Raw genomic sequence first — 23,334 nt, 5'->3', positions numbered from 1 at the left:
TTTTATTAAAATATACTATACAATATAGTATATTGAATATTCTATAATATTAACACAATTATTAGTAGTTAAAAGACTTCTGGTTTATTTGTTTTGTAAAAAAATAATATATTATACACGTTATTTTTATATCATATATGCATATTTTTTTTAAAAAAAACACTATTTCAAATTATTTTTCAAAATAAACAAACCCTTCAGATCCAATACGAGGTTATAGGCTCAACTGTTTGTTATCATTTATTTATTTATTTATTTTTAAAGAATGATTTGGAGTAATTTACTAACAATAATTAGTTTAATGACTGGTCTGTGATTCAGCATAACAAATTCTACATGAACTAAATCCACATATGAAAAAATAATAATTAGAAAATAAAATTCATGCCTTGCCGGATAAATTTTCAAATCACAAGAAACGAAAAGGAAAGCATTAACTAGGGTCAAATTATTAGGGGCCCCGGCCCCCAACCCCCCACACCCGCCCCCCCGTCCCCACCCCCTGCACTTACACAGTAGCCTTCTTCCTACCATAAGTAGCCCACCCCACTTTCCTCCCGCTTTCCTCATACCTCCAAAACCCTTCCCTCCATTCTCCCCACTCACGCCTTTTCTCCTGCAACTACTTCCTCGCTTTTTACTCATCCTTCTCACATTTTCCACACCAAAACCCTAATTTATAGCTGCAATGAAGTTGCTCCTCTGCATTGCCGCCGTTTTATGCTCTGCCGCCCTCTCTTCCGCCAGAATCCCCGGCGTGTACTCCGGCGGTCCTTGGGAAACAGCGCACGCCACATTCTACGGCGGCAGCGATGCCTCCGGCACCATGGGTATAAATTCCCCTCCTCTGTTTAGATTACTGTAGCTCGAATCTAAGTCTGTTGAAATTGAGCTCTGCTCATGGTGTTTGTTGTGTTTTGACTTTAATGTAGGCGGTGCTTGTGGATACGGTAATTTGTACAGCCAAGGCTACGGCGTGAGCACGGCGGCGCTCAGCACCGCGCTGTTCAACAACGGCCTGAGCTGCGGCGCCTGCTTCGAGATCAAGTGCGACGCGGCGCAGGACTCCAAGTGGTGCAACCCGGGCAACCCTTCCATCCTCGTCACCGCTACCAATTTCTGTCCTCCCAACTACGCCCTGCCCAACGACGACGGCGGCTGGTGTAACCCTCCCCGGCCGCACTTCGACCTCGCCATGCCTATGTTCCTTAAAATCGCGGAGTACCGCGCCGGCATTGTCCCCGTCAACTTCCGCCGGTAAAATCCTACACTAAACGCAGTTTTTACATACCTAATTAATATGCATAATCGTAACTCCATTGATGACCTATCTCCTCGATAAACACGAACCGTAACTGTCACCGCTTGAGTAAAAACCACCGTCACTGTACATTCGAAACGTCATTCCATGTCAAAATTGATTTCTCCATTACAGAAAGCATGTTCGCTTAAGCATGTTATCTTTTCCATTTTCCTGTTTCCCAGATTTGAAGGCCCATTGCTTTTAATCCTCCATAAATGTAGTTATCAAATTCTTCAGAAGGCATAGGTGTGTAGGGCCATTAATTTGTGGTAGTTGCCGGAATCTGCTGCGTTTGGTGTCGCCTAACTAACAGAATCCCTGCTTTTCCTGCTTTACCGTTGTGGGCGATGCTGCCCTTCCGTATTGACCAAAATACCCCTCCCATTTCCCCTTTAATTGCTGCCCTGTTTAAATACGCTTTCGACTTTATTTAGGTCCACTACGTTATTAATGCTCCTCCATTGCTGTCTTCTTGCTTTTACCTTAATTGTGGCAACCAACACCAACAGCCTTCTGCTGCAGAAGCATTCTGCACAGCCCACGATAGATAATTCAGACTTGGGCTTATGTTGTTGGTTTGTTTTAATTATTTATTTCATTTTTTTTTTGGGTACAGGGTTGCGTGCAGGAAGCAAGGGGGGATCCGTTTCACGATCAACGGATTCCGTTACTTCAATTTAGTTCTGGTGACCAACGTGGCAGGCGCAGGGGACATCACCCGCGTCAGCATCAAAGGTACAAATACGCAGTGGCTGGCAATGAGCCGCAACTGGGGGCAAAACTGGCAATCCAACGCCGTTCTCGTAGGCCAATCACTGTCCTTTAGAGTCACCGCCAGTGACCGTCGCACTTCTACCTCCGTCAACGTGGCGCCTCCCAATTGGCAGTTCGGGCAGACCTTCATGGGCAAGAATTTCAGGGTCTAGACTCTCTTTCACTACCCTTGGGCTTGGCTCTGATGAATTTGTGTGTATTGTTTTCCCCTTTTTCCTGGGAAAGAAAAATTGTTGGATTTTAGAAAAAAAAATGATTCGTCGTCATATCGCTAGGGACTGTCCAAAATGTGTTTGTGGTGCTATTTTAGGAAGTAAATTAGAAGAACAAACAAAGTTTGTGTAGGCTGCAGAGGCTGCAGGAGAAATGGAAAATACATGTAGCCCGCAGCTTCAATTTTATATATTAACATGAAGTAATGTGTGTGTACGTTTCTATTTGAAATTTAATCCCATTTCCTATAAACTAGTTGATGCAAATTGGGACACTGAAGGAAAGAAGAACACTATGCACAATCATAGGGCAATTAGAGGCAATTAGAGTACACATACCGTTGCACCTATCAATTAATTACGGCTCAAGACCACAACCATACCGACCGGCTCATGCACAAGGAGACGAGCCGCCGTACGGTCTGGGATTCGACCGGCGGGAATTGGGTCTCGCAACTGCCCGACTGTGCCCGTTTAAATTTGAATGGTGGTGCTTCTGATCCGGTTTCAGGGTGCAGTCGGAAGAACGGTGGTGAAGCTGCTCCAGAATTGCTACGACTTCATCCATGTCCGGCCTCAATCTGGCTTTGGCGTGCAGGCATTCGAGCGCAAGTTTAGCCGCTTTCGATGCTTGATCCATTGAATACTGACCGTTGAGGCGACTATCCAACACCTGGGTAATCCCTCGTTTGCTCGTCAGGTAAGGCTTTGCCCACTTGACCAGGTTTTGCTCGCCCGATGGCCGGTTCTTGTCTATTGCACGCTTACCGGATAATATTTCTACAAGAACCACGCCAAAGCTGTACACATCGCTCTTGGTGGTTAAATGCCCTGTATGTAATGAGAATCAATTTGTTTGTTAGGACATCGTCAAAGACTCGAGTTTTAGTACTCGTGTTTACCGGTGGAGAGATACTCGGGAGCAGCGTATCCATATGTCCCCATGACTCTGGTCGACACATGGCTTTGATCGCCGGTCGGGCCGTCTCTTGCCAGCCCAAAATCCGAAAGCTTGGCATTGTAGCTCTGTAAATTATTGAATTCAGTTAAGCTTACATACTAACCTCCACAAGCATGATTGAAAAGTACTGAAAGTAAGGTATGTCGTTATACCGAATCGAGCAGAATATTCGACGTTTTGAAGTCCCGATATATTACTTTCGCCTCGGCGCTGTGGAGAAATGCAAGCCCTTTGGCTGCGCCGAGGGCGATTTTCGTTCTCAGGCGCCACGAAAGCGGCTGGATATATGAACCTCCTAGTTTCGGACAAAATGGATTAATTCACTAAATTCTTGGAGAGAAATTACAGAGGCTATTGTAAATTTGTAATAGTAACAAAATCATATGAACTCACTTCTAAATAAGTGATTCTCAAGGCTACCCCTGGGCATGAACTCATAAACCAGAAGCCTGTGATCATCTTCCAGACAGTAACCCATCAATTTCACGAGATTGGGATGGCGAAGCTGTCCCAGATAATTGATTTCCGCCTGTCCCAACACATACATAAATTCTGTCAATTTAATTAAGGATGTAAGAAAAAGTAATGTGATGAATCCGCCATTACCAGCCATTCCCTGTGTCCCTGAAGCCCGTCTTGATTCAGCCTCTTAACGGCGACGACGATACCCGTCCCGGGTTTAGACGCCGTCAAGGAGTGCTCGTCAACCCAGCCCTTGAAAACCGACCCGAACCCGCCCTCCCCTATAACGCTGTCGGGACGGAAGTTTCTGGTGGCTGCCCGAAGCTCACTGACCGTGAAGCTTTTAAGGTTTGAGGACTGCAGTATTTCGCCTTCGCTTCGAGGAGTTTGAGGTATTGACATCCAAGAATTCTTGCTGCTCGAATTACATGATAAGCGATCCGTCCCATCTCCTGAAAGTGTATTCACATAAATCATGTCGAAATTACAAGATATATGTAAAATTAAAGACATTGAATGATATGGATTGTGAGCAGTACCAATTGCGCTGGGAAAAGGGCTCTCAGCCTTGATCTGGTTGCTGAAGCAAATGCCCATTTGACAAAAAAAAAATCCCCAAATTTCTTACAAAAATGAAACCCTAATTTTATGAAGAGGAGGCACAGCTAGCAGTGAAATTCCATTTCTATTGTATCTGTATTCATTACAAACCAGATCCGATGTGAATCCTCTGAATTTCTTTCATGGGAATTAAAGCTATTAGGTGTCAGCCACCGACCAAGTCCCACCGCACGTAGCTAGCTTCCTTTCTCTATCCCTTACAAATGAATTTAAGACAGAAAAGACGAAGGTTGATGAAGAGGAACAGGTGTCGTTCTTGCAACTTGGTAGTATTCCTTTATCTCTGTTAATAATCAACAATTGGGGTTGAAACGTCTTCTGCCTGCCTGCCTGCCATGTCTTTCATAGGACAGACAATTTTGAAGAAGGAAACCAACGCTTTGCTACTTTTCAAAATGAAAGCCTGCCTAACAATCAGCCAGTCACTACATAACGTAGTTATCTATCGTCTAGTGTATGCATTTTCGGGTGCGTCTCTGTGGTGTCTCTAGAAGAAAAATTGGGGTGTGTTTTGATCAGGTTCTCTAAGGATTTTTATTATTTTTTAAAAAAAGTTAAATTATATAATATTTCCATTAATAAAAATACACATATTTATGTTAATTTAAAATTGGATAAATTACATAATATTCTTGTTTGATCAGTAGAAATACACAAAATATATATATTATATTTTATTTATTGCGTTAAATTTTTTGTGTTATTGTAAAGTTTATAAAGATATTATGCAAGTTTTATAAAAATAAAAAATGCAAAATGTTTTAAATATTTTTTTTAATAAAGTAAATAAATAAATAATTAATCAACCATTTATTTTTATTTTTTTATAAAAATAAAATAAGCAAAAATTATAAAATAAAGGATTAATTAATTAATTAATTATTTATTGTATTAAAAAATTATTTAAAATATTAAAAAAATTTATTTGTATAAAACTTCCATAATTTAAATATTTATTTAGAATCAAATATTATTATTATTATTTTTTGGCAAGAAGGGTGTCTAAAGTATGATTTAGTTCTAAATAAAAATAAAAATTATATATTTATTAGTTTTAAGAAATAAAATTATTGTTTTTTTAATTTGAATTTTTAAATTTAAATATCATTTTAATATAATATTTGAAAAAATAATATATTTTATAAAAAATTATATTTAAAATTCAAAACAAATACTACGAGCAAAGAAACAAATTCGGATCCAAATTTTCTTCTAAATAATTGGGCCTTTATTGAGATAGCTTGCAAACCCAGCCCATTTTTGAAGGTTCGGAAAATTAGTGATGTAATTAAAATAAATTATTAAACCAGCCCAATTATAAGTTCATGCGCTAAACCCGTATAAATAAGTACAGAAAAATACTAAACATGTTCAAATTATTCAATTTAACAGGAGGTTAATATTCACCTAATGTATGAATTTGTTTATTTAGTATTTTGTTTTGAAATATTTAATTTTTAATATAAAATACAATAAATTATGTTATTAATATAAAAATATAATATTTTATATTTAATATATACATATTTTCTAATAATCATACGTGTATAAATATGATTGGAATAGCGAACCCATTATATATATATATAGATTTTTGACATGCTTATTAGTATTAATACATATATATATATATATAATATGTATGTGTGTTCGATATTGAAAAACTAGGATAGAGAAATAAATAGGTTTCATATTTGTAGATAACTGATTATGGTGTTAACCTTTATTAAATTAGTAAAATCATTATACTATACATAACTAATTTTGACAAAAATAAGTTATATTAGAAGAATATATGTAATTTCAAATCATGAGTTCATCCCATGCCAACATTTCAACAAAAAAATTGTGTTATTTTTAATAAACACAAAATTTGTATAAATTATATTTGATTTGAATTCAAAGCAGTATCTATTATCTAAATTGGTCATTTGATTCTCCTTCCGGGTCGATTTGTTTTTCAACTTAGTTTTCGATGGCTTCTTTGATCCGAAGAAGTTTGGTTTTCGGTTTGACTTTGCCGGCTTTTGGAGAGCTTTGGTTTCCGTGCTGGCGATTTGATCGTCGGCTTTGGATTTGATGTCTTCTTTAGACGATCCGCAACTTTGATATTTGTTTTGGCTTTGCCGCTTTTGGAGGACTTTGGTCTCCGTATTGACGATTTGATCGTCGTTTTTGAATTTGTTGTCTTCTTTAGACGATCCGCGACTTTGACCTTCGCTTTGGCTTTGCCGCTTTTGGAGGACTTTGGTCTCCGCGTTGGCGATTTGATCATCATCTTTGGATTTGTTGTCTTATTTAGACGATCCGCGACTTTGACCTTTGCTTTGGCTTTGCCGCTTTTGGAGGACTTTGTTCTCCGCGTTGGCGATTTGATCATCGTCTTTGGATTTGTTGTCTTCTTTGGACGATCTGCAACTTTGACCTTTGCTTTGGCTTTGCCGTTTTTGGAGAACTTTGGTCTCCGCGTTGGCAATTTGATCATCGTCTTTGACTTTGTTGTCTTCTTTAGACGATCCGCAACTTTGATCTTTAGTTTGTCTTTTTCGCCTTTTGGAGAGCTTCGGTCTCCGTGTGGGCGATTTGATCATCAGCTTTGGATTTGATGTCTTCTTTGGACGATCCGCAGCTTTGATCTTTGATTTGTCTTTTCCGCCTTTTAGAGAGCTTCAGTCTCCGTGTGGGCAATTTGATCCTCAACTTTGGATTTGATGTCTTCTTTGGACGATCCGCAGCTTTGATCTTTAAGAAGGTGGATTTGGTGCTCCATAACGCTTTTGGCGTCGTGTCCCTTTGACTTTTGGATCGAAGAGGGCCGAGTGGTTGCTTTGGTGAAGAATGCTATGAACACCTCGAAGCTTTGGGATGAGCTTTGGAGGCTCTTCATTGACTTTGATGGATTCCTCGATGGCTTTGAGAGCTTTGATCCTTCATCGATTCGTCAACCAATATTGGATCATTTGTCCACATCAGTGACTTTTCGACGAACGCTTCGAAGGACACGAAGAACAATGAAGAACAATGAAGAGAGTCTAAAGAGACTTACCCTTGCGCGAGTTTTCAAATGAACTGACCATGGCTCCTATTTATAGGGGAGGGTGGCATTGGCTTCCTTTTCGGATGGTGCCACGTGGATGGAAAGATTTTATAATCTTCCCTTTTCCATTAGATGTTGTTTTCCATTCTTGACGGATTTGATTGCGCACCTTCCTCGCCAAAATCTTTATATCATTGTCTTTTTTGAAAGATATTAATTTATATACTTCATTTATTGACAAGATCTTTATATCATTGCCTTTTTTTTGGAAGATATTAATTTATATACTTCATTTAATGACAAGATTAATTTATTTTGCTTATGGCTCTGTTTATGCACGTAATATTTGTACGAAATCTTCCATTTTAAGCATATTTTTGAATTAATGATTGATATTTATTGTATAAAAATTAACATATGTGCATAATTAAATATCATATATTTATTTTATTGGAATTTTATTTTCTTCTAAAATATATGATATCTAATTGATTTTAGACATATATTTTTAGTGTCTGCAGCTACAAATTACCTTTTGCAAACATACGTTAATACACTATTTTATGAATATAGTCTTACTATAAATTTTAAAATTCAAAGACGTTTAAAATTAGGGATTTGTTTGGTTAGGATTCAAAATTATTTTTAATTAAAATATAATTAAAATAATATTTTAATATAATATTATATAAAAATATATAAATAATACTAAAACAATTTATTTATACGTAAGGAAGATTCCAGCGTTCTATACGCGAAACCGTCATTGGAGGAGGGTACAACAGCGATAGCTATGCGTACAGCTGCATCATTTATACCCCAAGAAAAGCAAAATTTATTCGGCTGGGAAGGGGAAAAAGGATCAACTTAGGTGGAGATAAATTGCTGCTGTGGTTTGAAAACCGAGAGAATTTCTAGGGTTTTGGTGAATTCCGATTGGAATTTGATGTTGTATGGTTGTCCTCTGCACTTACACCTTTCGCCGCGTCGCGTGTGGGATGAGACTGAACTTCAACCCTGGGGAGTGTAAGTTGTGGAATCAGTAAGTGGTCCTGCATCGATTGGATTCGTAGAATGTTTCGGATGGAGGTGGATTCGTCTCCGAAGGCGGTCGACCCGTCGCATTACGATCTTGTTGTCCAGGTTAGTGTTTCGCAAGAAAGAATTTTCGATAGTTTTAGGGACTCAAGCCTCTGTCCTTCCCCAAAATTTCCCAATCTTTATTATTGGTTCGTAGTGTTTTTGAATAAAAATATCTCAATAGACACTGCAAAGCGAGGGGAATAAAATCTCCTTTAGAGTGACCTCTCCCAAAGATTTAGGTGGGCATATTCATTAATTTGGGATGAACTGTTTCAAGGGAGCACAGATTGAATGCAGAAGTGCTCTCCCTTCTAGTTGGACTTCGCGTGAAACTGGAATACATTACTTCTGAAAAGTTTAAGTTTTATTTTGTTCGGAATTCTGGGTTCTTTCTATGCAAGAGCCAACGAGTTTAAATACATTGATTCTTGCTTATGGATATTTGCAACTAATGTTTTTTACTATTTAATTTAAGGAGTTAATCATTTCTCCTTTTCCACTGAAAATGTGTGTGGATACTAAGATTGCTACTCAAATATAGTGTAAAATTTTATTTCAGAGACTTTCACGGCTCGAAATTCCTGACGACGTGCTGAATGAAGGACCAAGTGGTTTAATTGCTTTTGTAAAGAGTAATAGAATCCGTATTAGCGACTTGGTGTCTGCTCTCTTGCCTACAGATGAGGAGGAGGTGGATGATTCATTATTTTGTGACTGTTTAGTTTGGTTGCAGTGGTTAATGTTTGAAGGTGATCCTGGAGCTTCGCTACAACAACTGGCTAGCATGAGTTCTGATCAGCAAGGGGTTTGTGGGGCTGTTTGGGGGAATAATGATATAGCATACCGCTGCCGGACGTGCGAGCATGACCCAACTTGTGCAATTTGTGTTCCTTGTTTCAAGAATGGAAACCACAAGGACCATGATTACTCTGTGATATATACAGGTGGTGGGTGCTGTGATTGTGGGGATATTACTGCCTGGAAACGTGAAGGATTTTGTTCGAAGCACAAAGGTGCTGAGCAGATTCAGCCGCTTCCCAAGCATATTGCAGAATCTTTGGGTCCTGTATTGGATTTATTGCTAAGTTACTGGAAAAACAAGATAGTCTCTGCAGAAAGCTTTCCAGAGGAAAGTCCTAGGGTTTGTAGTCATATTGCTGAACTAAAAAACTCTGCAGATGCTTTGACCTTTGCTATTGTGGAGATGCTACTGGGTTTCTGTAAAAATAGTGAAAGTTTGCTTAGTTTTATTTCCCAGAGAGTATATTCCTCACCTGGTTTATTGGATGTTCTTTTGAGGGCAGAGAGGTTCATGGATAGTAACGCAGTTGTCGAACTCCATGAATTACTTTTGAAAATGTTGGGCGAACCCAATTTTAAATATGAGTTTGCAAAAGTCTTTGTTCTTTATTACCCAACTACTGTAAATGCAGCCATAAGTGGTGGTGGTGATACTGCTTTAAAAAAATATACACTCCTGTCAACATTTTCTGTCCAAATTTTTACTGTGCCAACCATTACACCGCGACTTGTGGAGGAAATGAATATGCTTGGTATGATGTTTCAGTGTTTAGAAAGCATGTTCTTTTCTTGCTCTGGAGATGATGGTAGGCTTGAGGTACTACTATTCCTTTTCATACCTCAGTGTGCTGTTTCTTATTTCAATCCTTGCATTCGTACTAGTTACTAAATTTTCAGCTTTTGTTGTGTGATTGTATCTATATTACATTGGTAATTTCTTTATCTGTGCAACTGTTGTCCTCTAAAATGGCAAACAAATTAGTTTGGTTTCCCCACAGTTCATCACTAACTTCTTCTGTCACTCAATGTTTGTATATATTTTCGATATCTCAATTTTTATTAAGCCTCTGAGATTCAGTCTTCATCCTGGTTGAGGCATGTTTTGACTTAGGTTAGGTTTGGGGGTCCTGTCTTCGTCATAGAAACCTTGGAAGATACTTGTGTGCGTCACATAATCATCCATTTATGGACTGATAGAATGTGCTGTGATGTGATATATAACTCACTTATTTACTTACCTAGTACAGTCAAAGTTAAGTAACATTGGTAGTATTTGCTTCCTCTTAGATTTTAAAAACTTGACTGGCTACACCTATTTATATTTATATATGAACTAAAATAATTACAATATTGACAATGACATGTGATTGCAGCTATTTATAGATCATGTTAGTTATTTATTGAACTTGTGTAGTTTGGGGTCAAGCTACCGATGAATGTGTGGTGGTGGCTTAAGTCTGTCATGTTATATAGGATTCTTAATGAGGTTGAAATCTGTGAACTTATTCTGTCTAATTGATTTAAGAATAGGATGGTAAGTTGGTAACAGGTTTTCATTTTGTACTCAAGTTTGATGAAGTGATATGATTCAACTTGTGACTGATTAAGTGTTCGCAGTGATGCATGTGAAATGGATGGATATATGATTTGTAGGATTTTGTCAAGCTTCACATTACATATTTTGCAAGCTGATTATGCACTCTCTTTTGATATGTGTTTAGTTTGCATTACTATTGCTTGCTTTATGCTGTAGCCCCTATAAGTCTATAACCTGATGGAGTGCTGTCTTTTCCTTGATAGGCATTTAGAGTACATTCTGTACATCTGTGATAAGCGTTTAGCGTACATTTACTAGCATCTCCTTGTTATTATTATTATTATTTAATAGTGATAGTTTTATGTTGACAACACCAAGTGCTTGTCTAAGTATCTGTGTTATGTAGGACTGATCTTGAAAATATTCTTCATTTCTTCCTATTTATCTTAAAACATCCATTTCTTCCATGACCCGGAGTTCCTATGGTTTTAAATTGCCTTTTGTATTCAGAGCTTCTAGGATTTACTTTGATGTTGTAATTTCAGATTCATTCATTCATTATTTATTTATTTAATTAGCTATTTTAAAAATTTTGATGAAATTCATTTATTATGTAGTCTGTAAGCCTATTGAGGAACAAAAACTGAACTCAGCTTCTTTGCAGGTCACCAAATGGGCAAGCTTCTATGAAACTACTCTTCGGGTGATTGAAGATATTAGATTTGTAATGAGCCATTCTGCTGTGCCTAAATATTTATGCCACCATAGGCGAGATTTGATTAAAACCTGGATGAAAATTTTGGCCTTTGTGCAAGGAATGAACGCCCAAAAGAGAGAAGCAGGCAGTCACTTAGAAGATGAAAATGAGAATGCCCATTTGCCTTTCATTTTATGCAGTTCCATATCTAACATTCTCTCTCTTTTAGTGGGTGGGGCATTTTCAGTCATTGAAAGTAATGATAATATTGAAAACTATTTCATCAGCACCCAGAAAGTAGATTGCGAAGACCAAGACAGCCACAGGCATGCAAAAGTTGGAAGGCTATCTCAGCAAAGCTCCATTGGTAGTTCCTCAGGAAAAAGTATAGTGGATCATGAGGCCAAGACCTTTGATGGTTTTTCTGTTCCATCATCTGCTTTGTGGCTAACATATGAATGCTTGAGATCCATTGATTGTTGGTTGGGACTGGATGAAACATTGGGTCTTATCAGTCCCTCATCTCTGAAAACAAGCGAAGGCTCTGGCAATAATTTTTCGGCTTTAAAAAGAACTCTCTCTAAAATCCGAAGGGGCAGATATATGTTTAAAAGCTCCACCGTGGTTGAAGGTCAATTAGCCATTTCACATGAGGTTCTTAATAACCGACAGGGTTGCTTGAATGCTGGTGTGAGGTCGGATTGTCGGCAACCTGTGGGACAAGGTGCTTCTGGAGGCGGTGATGACATTATGTTAGAAGGAGAGACCAATTGTGAGGTTGAAGGCTTGCGATTACTGACTTTATCCAATTGGCCTAACATTAAATTTGATGTTAGTTCACAGGAAATCTCCATTCACATTCCTCTTCATCACCTTCTTGCAATGGTTTTGCGGAGGGCTCTCAAAGAATGTTATGGTGAATCACGATTGTCATATATTGAAAGTGGCACTACTAATCATTCAAGATATGATGACTTCCTTGGCCATATTTTAGATGGATGTCATCCCTATGGGTTTTCTGGCTTCTTATTGGAGCATCCTCTGCGATTAAGGGTTTTCTGTGCTCAGGTTCGAGCTGGAATGTGGCGCAGAAATGGGGATGCTCCTATATTGCTTAGGGAGTGGTATCGTTCAATTCGTTGGTATGTGCTTGATTGTCTGTGTTTTAGTTATTCATTTATTAGAAAAGAATGCAGGTTGACACACGTAATTATCCTGGGTTTAATATGCACTCCTGGAAATTTTTTCTTTGATTTGTTGATGCAGGTCGGAACAAGGGCAGGAGTACGATCTCTTCTTACTTCAATGTTGTGCTGCACTAGCTCCACCTGATCTTTACGTTCAGAGAATCCTGGAACGTTTTGGGCTATCAAACTATTTGTCTTTTAATCTTGAACTGCCTAGTGAGTATGTAATTTCTTCTTTAACTTGATACTTCCTTACAATGTTATTGCTATAATCACCTATTGATTTATCGGTTTCAATGTACATAACTGTTTCCAGGTCGAATGGACCATATGATGGTGATCAGTGGTTGTCGATTGTTTTTATTTTTGTTTTTATGCAGAACTTCTTTGTATGCTTATATAAAGTTTACTCTACATTTTGAAACCATTATTTAGAAGATAATACCAATCTGTGTAGAGCATCGCTAAGAACTAGTATGTAAAAGCACCATTTCGTGAAACTTTGAAATCATTGGGATAACTAATATTCCATCTACTAGTGAACAAATTGCATCCAAAAACTCACTCATTATGTGTGGTGTGGGCATGCCTGTAAAGATTACTTGTTAATTTCAAATTCACCATGCTAATGATTTGAATATCTGTCATGCTATAGAAAAAGGCTAAGTTATTTTCAAGAAAACCTTATGAGCATGAATATCATATGGTGGGTGTCAGTCTCCAAAATTGTGTTTGATACCTACAATGACCATGTGGCATGTCCACGTTGCTTTCTTTCTAGTGTCCGTGCATGGCGCTCTTATTTTTTATCTTTTTAAACAAGAAGGAACAAATGAAACTCAAAACGGCAAAAGCTTGACTATATTTAATAGTGAACATGTCCTTGGATGATCAGGTATGAACCAGTTCTAGTTACGGAAATGCTATCACTTCTAATACAAATTGTGAAAGAACGAAGGTTTTGTGGGCTAACCACCACAGAGTGTTTGCAACGAGAGTTGGTGTACAAACTCTCTATTGGAGATGCCACTCGTAGTCAGCTACTCAAGTCTCTTACTCGTGATCTTTCCAAAGTTGATGAGCTCCAAGAAGTATTGGATAAAGTTGCAGAATATTCGAGGCCATCTGGCATGGTTCAGGTTGGGATTTGTGAAGTGACAAACTCTTATTTCTTCAGTACAAAAATACAGTTTCTGCAATCCTAACAACTTTGTATCACAGGGTAAATATAAACTGCGATCCTTGTATTGGAAGGAACTTGATTTGTATCATCCTCGCTGGAACTCAAGGGATCTACAAACAGCAGAAGAAAGATATTTGCGATTTTGTAATGCTTCTGCACTGACGATGCAACTTCCTAAATGGACAAAGATATATCCCCCTCTGAGGGGGATAGCCAAAGTTGCTACTTGTAAAGCGTTGCTCCAAATTGTTCGTGCAGTACTATTCTATGCAGTTTTTACTGAAAATCGCACAGCATCACGAGCTCCTGATGGTGTTCTTTTGACTGCACTGCATTTATTAGCTCTGGCACTAGATGTCTGTCGATTACACAAGGAGTCAGGTGATACATTATGCTATGTAGATGGTGTAATCCCAACCCTGGCATTTGCCAGTGAAGATATAACCATGGGAAAGTGTGGTGATCAATGTCTGTTGTCCCTTCTTGTCTATTTGATGAGGATGCATGAAACAGAAAAGGGACAAAATTTCACAGAACCCGGCAATTTTGACCTGGCATCATTAATTTTAAGTTTAATCAAGACATTGGTAGAGCTTGATCAGGGATGCATGATGAAATTGCAGAAAATTGCTCCTCAGTTAGCTAGTAAGTATTTGCAATCCCTTTCAAGCGATAATGCTAGAGACACGGGTTTAGTTTCCAATGCAGAAATGCACAAAGCAAAGGCTCGTGAAAGACAAGCTGCTATACTGGTAAAATTTCTACTTTATATTGTTTTGAGATATTTGATTTGGTGGACTGTATGTATATTGCTTAATTGCTTTAATGAAATTGTCGTGGTTTATTTCAAAAGTATTTTATTATTCTTATGTATTTGCTTTCTCCCAATAAACTCTGTGGGGGCAACAGGTGCACAGAATATATACGAGTTTGCTGCTGTGCACTTTTGTAGATGCTGGATCTTATTTATTTGAAACACTGATTATGATTTTTGAAATAAAAACCTAGTGTGATCAGATTGTTTAGCCATTCAATATGATCAAATAGCAAGATGCAGGTACATTGTTCAAATTTTGAACTCTTGTGAGCTTATGAATTGCTCTCTCTCTCTCTCTCTCTCTCTCTCTCTCTCTCTCTCTCTCTCTCTCTCTCTCTCTCTCTCTCTCTCTCTCTCTCTCTCTCTCTCTCTTCTCTTCTTCTCACCATTTAGCGATTGTAATGCATAGGAAAAGATGAGAGCCCAACAGTTAAAATTTATGGAGAGCTTTAAGTCCGGTGACGATGATGAGATGGCTGATTTCAAAACCGAGCAAAGTGTATCTGGTCCTGAAATCTCTAACGAAACAGAAGACTCTGCCCAAGTTATTTGCTCACTTTGCCGTGATTCAAATTCCGAAAGTCCTGTATCCTTTGTAGTTCTTCTACAGGTAAGTGATTCTTCTGGTATGATTTTGTCAATCTCCATTCCACTTGATGTCATGCAGTTGGTTACATGCCTGCATCTTCATTCGACCTATTTTCATAATATCATTCTTACTGTTACTTTTTTTTCAATGAAGAAATCCAGGCTTTTGAGTTTAACTGACCGTGGGCCTCCCTCATGGGAGCAAGTTATCCAATCAGGCAAAGAGCATGTTTCGGATGAGATGGCCCCAAGTAATGATCTATCTCCTATCCTGACGTCAGATAGCTCAGATACGATCTCGCCATCACAGTTGGAAAATTTGGCTCAAAGTACTGTAAATGACTTTGCTTCCATAGGACAGCCTCAGGAAGTGAATAAATTTATAGAATTTATTAAAGCTCGATTCCCTTCTATTAAGAATGTTGAACTTCCTTGCATGACAAATGATGCAAGGGAGAGGATGGCAGTCTCCGTGGAAGTTTTGGAAAAGCATATGTATTGGTCGATGAGGGGGTTTCCGTCTAGTTTCAACAATTTAGATTTTCAATTATGCAAAGAAGAGCTTTCAGTCAATGAAAGCCACTGTACTGAATCTCTCTTGGTAGGTAAATATGTTGCTGCTCTGCCTAAAGAACATCTTAATTACCCCTCAGCTTCACAGGCCAGCTGTTCTGGCAGTGTTAGGATGGTACCAGCATCCACTGTGCAGCCTGTAGGATCTGGAAATTTAGGTCCTTCTGGCTGTGATGGAGTATATGTTTCATCCTGTGGACATGCAGTACATCATGAATGTCTAAATCTTTATTTAGTATCACTTAAAGACAGGTAGATCTTCTTGTTAATGCTTTTACTTCTTCCTGGGTACAGCAACACTACGTTATTAGACACGTTTTTAGCAGAAAGGTTTGTCAAAAGCAGAGTGTAGGTAGATGCTAGAAGTTAGGCACCTTAACTGAGGGGTAGTTGAGCTTTTTTCACTGAACTTAGGCATTTGTTCTGCTATTTTTTTCTAGCAGGTACGGAATTTAAGTAGTGTAAATTCCAGTTGATTTGGTAGTAATTTGTGCTGAGTATTAAAAGATATTAAAAGAAGTATGTAAGTAGAAATGTGGGCATTGTTATAGTGACGAGTTTGATTATATGTCAAAAAACTCAATCCAAAATTTGACATGCAATAAAAAAAGCCAGGATATTTGTCTAACCTGAACTTTTGATGTTGTTGTTTTCTTCTTAGCATATAAAAAATTAAACTAAAGAAGATAGGAAAATGGAGAAAATGAAAGTTGTCCTGTTGATTAATAGTTCCTTCCCATTTTCTTTGCTTAAAAATTGCTGTGAGTTTGACTTGGAACTGAATCTTCAGATTTCATCCATGGATAAATATTTTGCCTTATAGACTATATGGCACTATATGTGCATAGTATTTGTTTTCATGATAATATCACATATTTCAAATAACTAAAATCTAGGTAGCTATTTTTTGTAACTAAAATAGTAATTTGGCATGCATGCATGCATTGTCAATTGGATGCTCAGATTTCACCTCTTTGCAATGGAAAAACTTGTTGAATCTGATCAGTTCATTATTTCCATCATAATGTAGGTGCCAGATATATTCTCATTCTGACACCATTGGCCTCTATTTATTACTTAATAAAAAATGGCCAATTGTACTATTCTAATACAAGCAACAAACTGCTTTCAAACTTTGCCAACTTATGTTATTTGATAGCATTACTGCTGCTGGACTTCTTCTTTGACTGCTTTCCACCACAGCTAGTTTCAATTGCGTTGACAATCACAGATTCTTAATGTATCTCTGCTTTACTAAAAGCTTCGCTTATCTACTGTAAACTTTGACTTTCCCTTTTGTATTTTAGAATCCTGCACTATCAGATGTCCTGCTCTTTCCATGAATCTTGTCTTACTGCCTGATCAATCATTTTCTTTTATTGAACTGATAATCTTCCCAGATTTAATATATTTTATTATTTATGTATCATTTTTAAAAAATGAGGATACTGATGTATCATCTTAAATGGATGCTAGGAGAAATATTTATATATCCATCTAGGTTGTAATTTGTGGACTATACTACCTTTGTTTCTCTCTATTAATTATTCTATTTCTATTTTCCAATAAAACGTAAGCTTGGTTCATACTCATTTTGGTATCACTGGGGGCATCTCTTCTGGTTTCAACTTGTTACAAGGTCCTATGTATGTTTGAGCAGGCTGAGGTTCTTAGTTGAATATTTTGAAAGTACATGGACATTTATTGCTTGTTGTTAGTCAAGATTTAGTTGGGTCCCTGAAGGGAACTCTGCTAGTGGGCATGTTTCACATCCACACGCATTGATACTGGTTACTTGTTTTCTGATTTCCCGAGTTGAAAGAAGAATGCCTAAATCTTGCAATGTTACTATTCACAGGCACATCAGAAGGCTCGTCTTTGAAGGAGGACAAATTGTTGATCCAGATCAGGTAGACTTTTCTGGTTTTGAATCTTTGACTTTTTGCCGTATGCCTTTAATACATAATGCTCATATATGTTTGCAGGGTCAGTTCCTTTGTCCTGTATGCCGGGGACTTGCCAATGCTGTCCTGCCGGCATTGCCTGGTGGTCTAAGAAAGGCTCCGCAGCCACCAACCATTTCAACTAATAATCTTATGGATGTAAGTAGCCCTTCAACCACATTAGATGACGGATCTCTTTGTCTCCAATATGCTTTGTCTCTACTGCGAAGGGCAGCAGATATTGCTCGAAATCACGGGAGTATAAAAGCCTTACCAGTTTGGAATTCAAGAATAAAGCCCGAAATGGAACCAATTACTCGTTTATTATGTGGAATGTACTTCCCGGGTCAGGATAAGCTTTTTGAGACTGGACGAGCCAGCCCTTCAGCAATTCTGTGGGACACGCTTAAATACTCCCTCATGTCTCTTGAAATTGCAGCTCGATCAAAAGAGAGCTCATTGAGTCCCAATTACAGTGTTGGTGCATTGTTCAAGGAGCTTAATTCCTCTAGTGGTTCTTTGTTATCCCTGCTGCTAGATGCTATTCAGAGCATGAGAACAACAGATTCGCTGACTGCTCTGCTAAGATATCAAGGCATTCAGCTTTTTGTGAGGTCTTTATGCCATGGAACTTGTCCACTCAAATTATCTAAATCCCATAGCTGGATAGAAGGTATTGCTCCTAGCACTGAAAAACATTAGTAAATGCTTTTGTTAGTGATATTAGTATTAATTCACAAATCTTATTAGTATTAATTTGAAAGATTAGTGCTAGATTAGAATGCTAGTGCCTAGAATTAGTGTGTTAATCTTGTGATTTCTGTCCCATTCGATTGATCTTTATATGCGCCCATTTAATTTTAATCTCAATACATAATTCAATTTTCTGTTTCAAATTTGAGACCTTTCAATGAATTTGTCTCTGTTTAAAGTGTATATCTACTTCACTGTTGTGCTGCCATTTTGATGCATTATACTGCACGTTGACTATGAGTTGCATAGTAAGTGCACATCCTTACTCATGCTGGCATGATGGAAGAAAGTATTCCTCCGTCCTGCATGATAGAATTTTGTAGTTAGAGAGCAGGGAGTTAAAGCATCTGATTGATTATCTAAAACATTTGGTGGTTCAAGCTGTTGAAAACTTGTTTCAAAATTTGATGTTCAGGTGATTTGCTTTCTACCTTGCAAACTGCTGAGCAGGGTTTGCGATATCCAGATATTGAGCTGTGGAATAGAGCATCTGAGCCAATTCTTGCTCATGATGCCTTTTCATCATTTATGTGGGTTCTGTTCTGTCTTCCCTGGCCAATATTATCCTGCAAGGAATCATATATATCTCTTGTGCATGTGTTTTATGTTGTTACTGTGACTCAGGTAATAAGAGTTCCCTTCATTAAACTTTCAAAGACATTTACTGGTGTAAATGACTTCTTTTTTAATATTATTTTGCAGGGTATAATCACATATCTCAAGAAAAGACAGCCCATTGATACTGAAATGGGATTTGATGATACTTTAATAACAGATATTTACAAACTAATTGGAGGATGTGGTGAAGCTACGCAGTATTTTGAATCATATTGCATTGGTTCTGCTTGTGATATACATGATGCAATTCGCAGCTTAACTTTTCCTTATCTACGGAGATGTGCTCTATTTTGGAAACTTATAAACTGCTCAAAAAAAGCGCTATTTGGTGGTGGGTCTGACTCCTGGAGTGAATCTGTGTATGCAGCTGATGATTTACAGCTTGTTACAGATACTATGGAGGAGCTTCCAGAGGTCAAAAGGCTGGAAAAGATGTTCAAGATCCCCCCATTTGACCTTGTCATTAGTAATGAAGAATCAAGGCTGACAGCTTCTAGATGGCTGGGTCATTTCCTTGATGTGTTTAAAGCCCATAAAGCCCAACATATATTGAGATGTAATCCTGCAGTCCCATTTAAGTTGATGAGTTTGCCTTATCTTTACCAAGATCTTCTGCAAAGGTTGGCTGTAATTTCTTGTTTTTCCTACTTTCGCTTCCTGTGCTAATCTGTTAATTGCATGGGCCATCTGAACACCAGGTATATTAAGAAGTCTTGCCCTGACTGTGGAAAGGTAAAGAAGGAGCCCGCATTGTGTTTGCTGTGTGGTAAATTGTGCTCTCCAAACTGGAAAACATGTTGCAGGTGGTGACTGATTTATGCTCTATTTCATTATTCACAAGAATCATCTTTTTATTTATTTATTTATTATTTATGAATTTTTTACTGTGGCTCTTCTGTTCTTAAGGGAAAGCGGTTGTCAGGCTCATGCAATGGTTTGTGGTGCTGGCATTGGCGTATTCCTATTGGTTAGAGTATGTCTTACATCTTTAACTTGTTATGCTGCCCCAGTACCCCCCACACGATTCATTGTACCCTTTCTTGAAGTACATTCTATGTGATAGTTAATCTTCTCTTTTTGGTCAGAGTACTACAATCTTGCTTCAAAGAGTCGCACGCCAGTCACCGTGGCCATCTCCATATTTGGATGCTTTTGGTGAAGAGGTAAAAAATTAATACTTCTCAAGAATGTTTTGCATTAATATTTGCTTTAATTTATATTTTCTTCAGGTTTCTAACTCAATGGTAAGAGTACTCAGTGTTAAACAAAACAGAAAATTGAAATAAATCAATTATTATGAGTGTACTGCATGTATTTATGTATACTATATATGTATTTATGTACTCCCCTCCGTCTCGGTAGAGATGATTACTTATTTTATTTTTAATAAATTTATTCATTTTAAACATGTTTAACAAATGTAAATAAATATTTAATTGACTTTTTAATAATTAAATATTTTTATCTATATTTAAAATTCTTTATTTTTTTATAAAATTAGTTTTAAGTTAATTATAAATGGATAAATACGTTTTTTATTTATTTGTATTACATGAAATTTTATTATCTACAAAATAATATTCATATTGTATATCTTTTATTGAGATATAATGCTAAAAATATTTAAATATATTTTAAATTTCTTTTAATCATATATATTAATTCATATTTTAAAAATATCATTAATACAACTCATATAAAAATAATAAAATAATATCATAATTTATTATTAATAACTTAGGGTGTGTTTGTTTGAGGGTTTGGATTTTGAGTTGGGATTTGAATAGTAAAAATTTTGAATTTGAATAGTTGTATGATGTGATATAAATAGGTGTTGATGTGATGTTTTGAATGTAAAATTGATTATTAGTATAATATAAAAAATAAAAAATAGACGTTCGATTTGATGTTTTTTGGGGGAAAAAATTGGATGAATAGTGTAAATCCAATCCAATCCCCCAAACAAACACACCCTTACTGTATTTACATTACCTAAATAATTGTGCCCAGAACAAATGGGTATGTGTTTCAGAACGGAGAGAGTATTTTACTTACCTGCATGTGATGCAGTTGGTAGCCTCTCCCTTTATTTTATCTCCTTAGACTTGAAGTATTTCAGTTTGAACTTAATCATCTAGTGCTTTGAGCTGGATTACCTTTTGTGTGATCATGAATGTTTGAATTGAATTAAGATATTCTCTTTGTAGTTTGAAAACTGTAACTGATGTGATAGGGGGATGTATTTACTTTATATGATGTGAACATAATTTATAGTATTATTTCAATATCAATAGATTATATAATCATTATACTAATTTATATTATGTTTACTTAGGATAAATTAATTCCACCCATCTAGGTTGGATTAATTATCCTTAAAGTGTATTATTATGACAGGCTTTAATCAATTGAAGTAAACAAATGATTAGGTTGGATAATATAATATATCCAACCCTAGTCACCCTAAGTAAGCACACCCTAAGAGTAATAGGGGATGCATTTGTCTTATCCAGGATGTGAATTTGAGAGTAATGAGCAGAACTGAATTGTAGTCCTTATTAACTCACACATGTTTTGGTGTCTTTATTTCATGTCACCCTTTTTAAATCTTATTTCTGTTTTGCAGGAGGACATTGAGAGGAGTAGGGGAAAGCCATTATATTTAAATGAAGAACGATATGCAACTTTAACTCATATGGTAAAAAGTCTGTGTTTGGATATTGTCTCTGATATCTCATGACTTCATAATTTGATTGCAGTGCTAGATCTCTAAGTAAAGCACTTGTTTTTGGTATATCGAGTGGGCTATTGTTATGTTATTGAGGCCAAAGTACTTTTGTGAGGGACAGTTTGTGGGAAGCTTTATTAATCAAGTGTTCGACTTGCTTTCAGGCTTGTGTGCAGTATTTGGCTGCTTATTATGTTTGATGTTCTTCTGCCATTATAAATATTGCAAATTATCCTCAAGGAGGATAGAGCCTTATTTTTCAATCCATACCTAATTGCATCAAGATATATGTGGGGTACTACTAGATGTCTCTCTTGAGGGTTACGTTGGGAGAACCACATTTTCATTTATAGCTAATTTTCTATATGCAGAAAACAAATAAAGCAGCTGTTTTACTGATCTTATTTTGACTTGTAATTTTGTCATATAGGTTGCTAGTCATGGGCTTGATAGGAGTTCAAAGGTGCTTCGACAGACAACACTTGGTTCAATCTTCACTATTTAGGATATTATGCTAATACAAAAGCCAATAGCTTCTTCCTACTGTTCAGGGTCTGGCTTTAAACTTTAATCACAGTTGCTGGACTTTCAATTTTTGTTTCTATTTTATTTCCTTTTGTCTTCAGAAGTTCATGTTGACTAGCTTCCGACTAAAATATCCGGGTTTTATATTTTTCTGATTATCAGCTCCAACTTGAAAGATGAAATGTCTACTTTCGAACAATGGGCGAAGCAGGGGGGAGTGCTGTACAGCTTCATAAAGGTGGTTACCCTCTAGTCTTGGATATTATTGTTGATCAAGTTCGTTTTATTACTATCTATCTATCCCACAATGTGCGGGAAGTATATTTGGGTGCATGGTTACTAGCCAATTGCTGATTGGTTTATGTGTAAGGGGGGCATGTGTGGTATTTGTTTGATTAGATTAGATATTACCAGAACATTATACTAGTAGTCTGATCTTGATCTAATTATGCCTGCCATGTCATCTGACGTTTCTGCAGTAGGATCTTCTCCGAGATGGTTGTCTGTCTGGCGAGAGTCCCTATCCCATCCCATCATCAGATTCAGATTCAGATTCAGAGCTCTACTATTACCATCCCATCCCTGCGAGAGCGGAGCTTCATGTATAAATTTTTATATTATATAATATTATTGTTCATGATCATTGATGGATGTGTGTTTGGAGAATGAATCAACGAACTTGGTGTGAACTTGATTGAAGAATTCTTCCTTGATAGATAGAAAGCTACTTTCTTCTGCAATTTTGGGCTGGGCCTGACGCAAATGTCACGTCCAAATTGATGAGAGAGTCTGCCCAAGGTTAGGGCAACCCAGATAGTCTTAACGGCTCACTTTTTGGGTGGACATGCTGTCAGCCCAACAATGACAAGCGCACGCATGCTGTCGGCCTAATCCGATCTGGCCCAATCAAAGTGGCTTGCTTACTGTCGGC

The 23,334-nt window shown here is 37.2% G+C and overlaps 3 protein-coding genes across 7 annotated transcripts; 2 read left to right on the top strand and 1 right to left on the bottom strand.

Annotated features, from left to right (window-relative positions):
- The first annotated feature begins 688 nt into the window (after nucleotides 1-688).
- LOC127239696 (expansin-A6-like) lies at nucleotides 689-2,506 on the top strand. Its single transcript, XM_051257960.1, has 3 exons — nucleotides 689-830; nucleotides 933-1,257; nucleotides 1,920-2,506. Exons 1-3 carry the CDS (start codon nucleotides 689-691, stop codon nucleotides 2,227-2,229), a joined length of 777 nt encoding a protein of 258 aa, XP_051113917.1. The 3' UTR covers nucleotides 2,230-2,506.
- LOC127239695 (probable serine/threonine-protein kinase PBL10) lies at nucleotides 2,148-4,775 on the bottom strand. 2 transcript variants are annotated; one of them, XR_007836213.1, is made up of 7 exons: nucleotides 4,252-4,775; nucleotides 3,857-4,164; nucleotides 3,644-3,779; nucleotides 3,403-3,545; nucleotides 3,192-3,315; nucleotides 2,629-3,120; nucleotides 2,148-2,293 (listed from the first exon to the last, which is right to left on the bottom strand). XR_007836213.1 is itself a non-coding variant. In XM_051257959.1 (6 exons), exons 1-6 carry the CDS (start codon nucleotides 4,307-4,309, stop codon nucleotides 2,681-2,683), a joined length of 1,209 nt encoding a protein of 402 aa, XP_051113916.1. In that variant the 5' UTR covers nucleotides 4,310-4,775; the 3' UTR covers nucleotides 2,628-2,680. The 2 variants fall into 2 exon arrangements, 1 of the variants encoding a protein (XP_051113916.1); XM_051257959.1 differs by lacking the exon at nucleotides 2,148-2,293 and having other exon boundaries at nucleotides 2,628-3,120.
- A 3,352-nt stretch (nucleotides 4,776-8,127) lies between these two features.
- On the top strand, nucleotides 8,128-23,143 carry LOC127239693 (E3 ubiquitin-protein ligase PRT6). 4 transcript variants are annotated; one of them, XM_051257956.1, is made up of 19 exons: nucleotides 8,128-8,513; nucleotides 9,013-10,071; nucleotides 11,456-12,630; nucleotides 12,755-12,895; nucleotides 13,571-13,814; nucleotides 13,897-14,610; nucleotides 15,085-15,285; nucleotides 15,418-16,088; nucleotides 17,695-17,746; nucleotides 17,822-18,452; nucleotides 18,948-19,156; nucleotides 19,235-19,770; nucleotides 19,849-19,953; nucleotides 20,057-20,123; nucleotides 20,236-20,313; nucleotides 21,777-21,848; nucleotides 22,309-22,341; nucleotides 22,566-22,641; nucleotides 22,886-23,143. In XM_051257956.1, exons 1-18 carry the CDS (start codon nucleotides 8,445-8,447, stop codon nucleotides 22,581-22,583), a joined length of 6,075 nt encoding a protein of 2,024 aa, XP_051113913.1. In that variant the 5' UTR covers nucleotides 8,128-8,444; the 3' UTR covers nucleotides 22,584-22,641; nucleotides 22,886-23,143. The 4 variants fall into 4 exon arrangements, with proteins under 4 accessions (XP_051113913.1, XP_051113912.1, XP_051113910.1 ...); XM_051257955.1 differs by having other exon boundaries at nucleotides 22,883-23,143; XM_051257953.1 differs by having other exon boundaries at nucleotides 8,129-8,513; nucleotides 22,309-22,430.
- The last annotated feature ends 191 nt before the right edge of the window (nucleotides 23,144-23,334 follow it).

The sequence above is a fragment of the Andrographis paniculata genome, unplaced genomic scaffold, assembly GCF_009805555.1.
Source record: "Andrographis paniculata isolate CXL003 unplaced genomic scaffold, ASM980555v1 Contig78END, whole genome shotgun sequence".
NCBI lineage: Eukaryota > Viridiplantae > Streptophyta > Magnoliopsida > Lamiales > Acanthaceae > Andrographis > Andrographis paniculata.
Note: the sequence above shows the minus strand (reverse complement) of the source record. Positions and strands in the feature narration are given on the sequence as shown.

Coding starts and splice junctions, on each gene's coding strand:
- LOC127239695 (XM_051257959.1), bottom strand. CDS start 4,309: ATGGGCATTTGCTTCAGCAACCAGATCAAGGCTGAGAGCCCTTTTCCC. Junction 3,316..3,402: donor CGAATATTCTGCTCGATTCG/GTATAACGACAT, acceptor AATAATTTACAG/AGCTACAATGCCAAGCTTTC. Junction 3,121..3,191: donor TCCCGAGTATCTCTCCACCG/GTAAACACGAGT, acceptor CATTACATACAG/GGCATTTAACCACCAAGAGC.
- LOC127239693 (XM_051257953.1), top strand. CDS start 8,445: ATGTTTCGGATGGAGGTGGATTCGTCTCCGAAGGCGGTCGACCCGTCG. Junction 15,286..15,417: donor CCTTTGTAGTTCTTCTACAG/GTAAGTGATTCT, acceptor TTTTCAATGAAG/AAATCCAGGCTTTTGAGTTT. Junction 20,124..20,235: donor GCGTATTCCTATTGGTTAGA/GTATGTCTTACA, acceptor CTTTTTGGTCAG/AGTACTACAATCTTGCTTCA.
- LOC127239696 (XM_051257960.1), top strand. CDS start 689: ATGAAGTTGCTCCTCTGCATTGCCGCCGTTTTATGCTCTGCCGCCCTC. Junction 831..932: donor CGATGCCTCCGGCACCATGG/GTATAAATTCCC, acceptor ACTTTAATGTAG/GCGGTGCTTGTGGATACGGT. Junction 1,258..1,919: donor GTCCCCGTCAACTTCCGCCG/GTAAAATCCTAC, acceptor TTTTGGGTACAG/GGTTGCGTGCAGGAAGCAAG.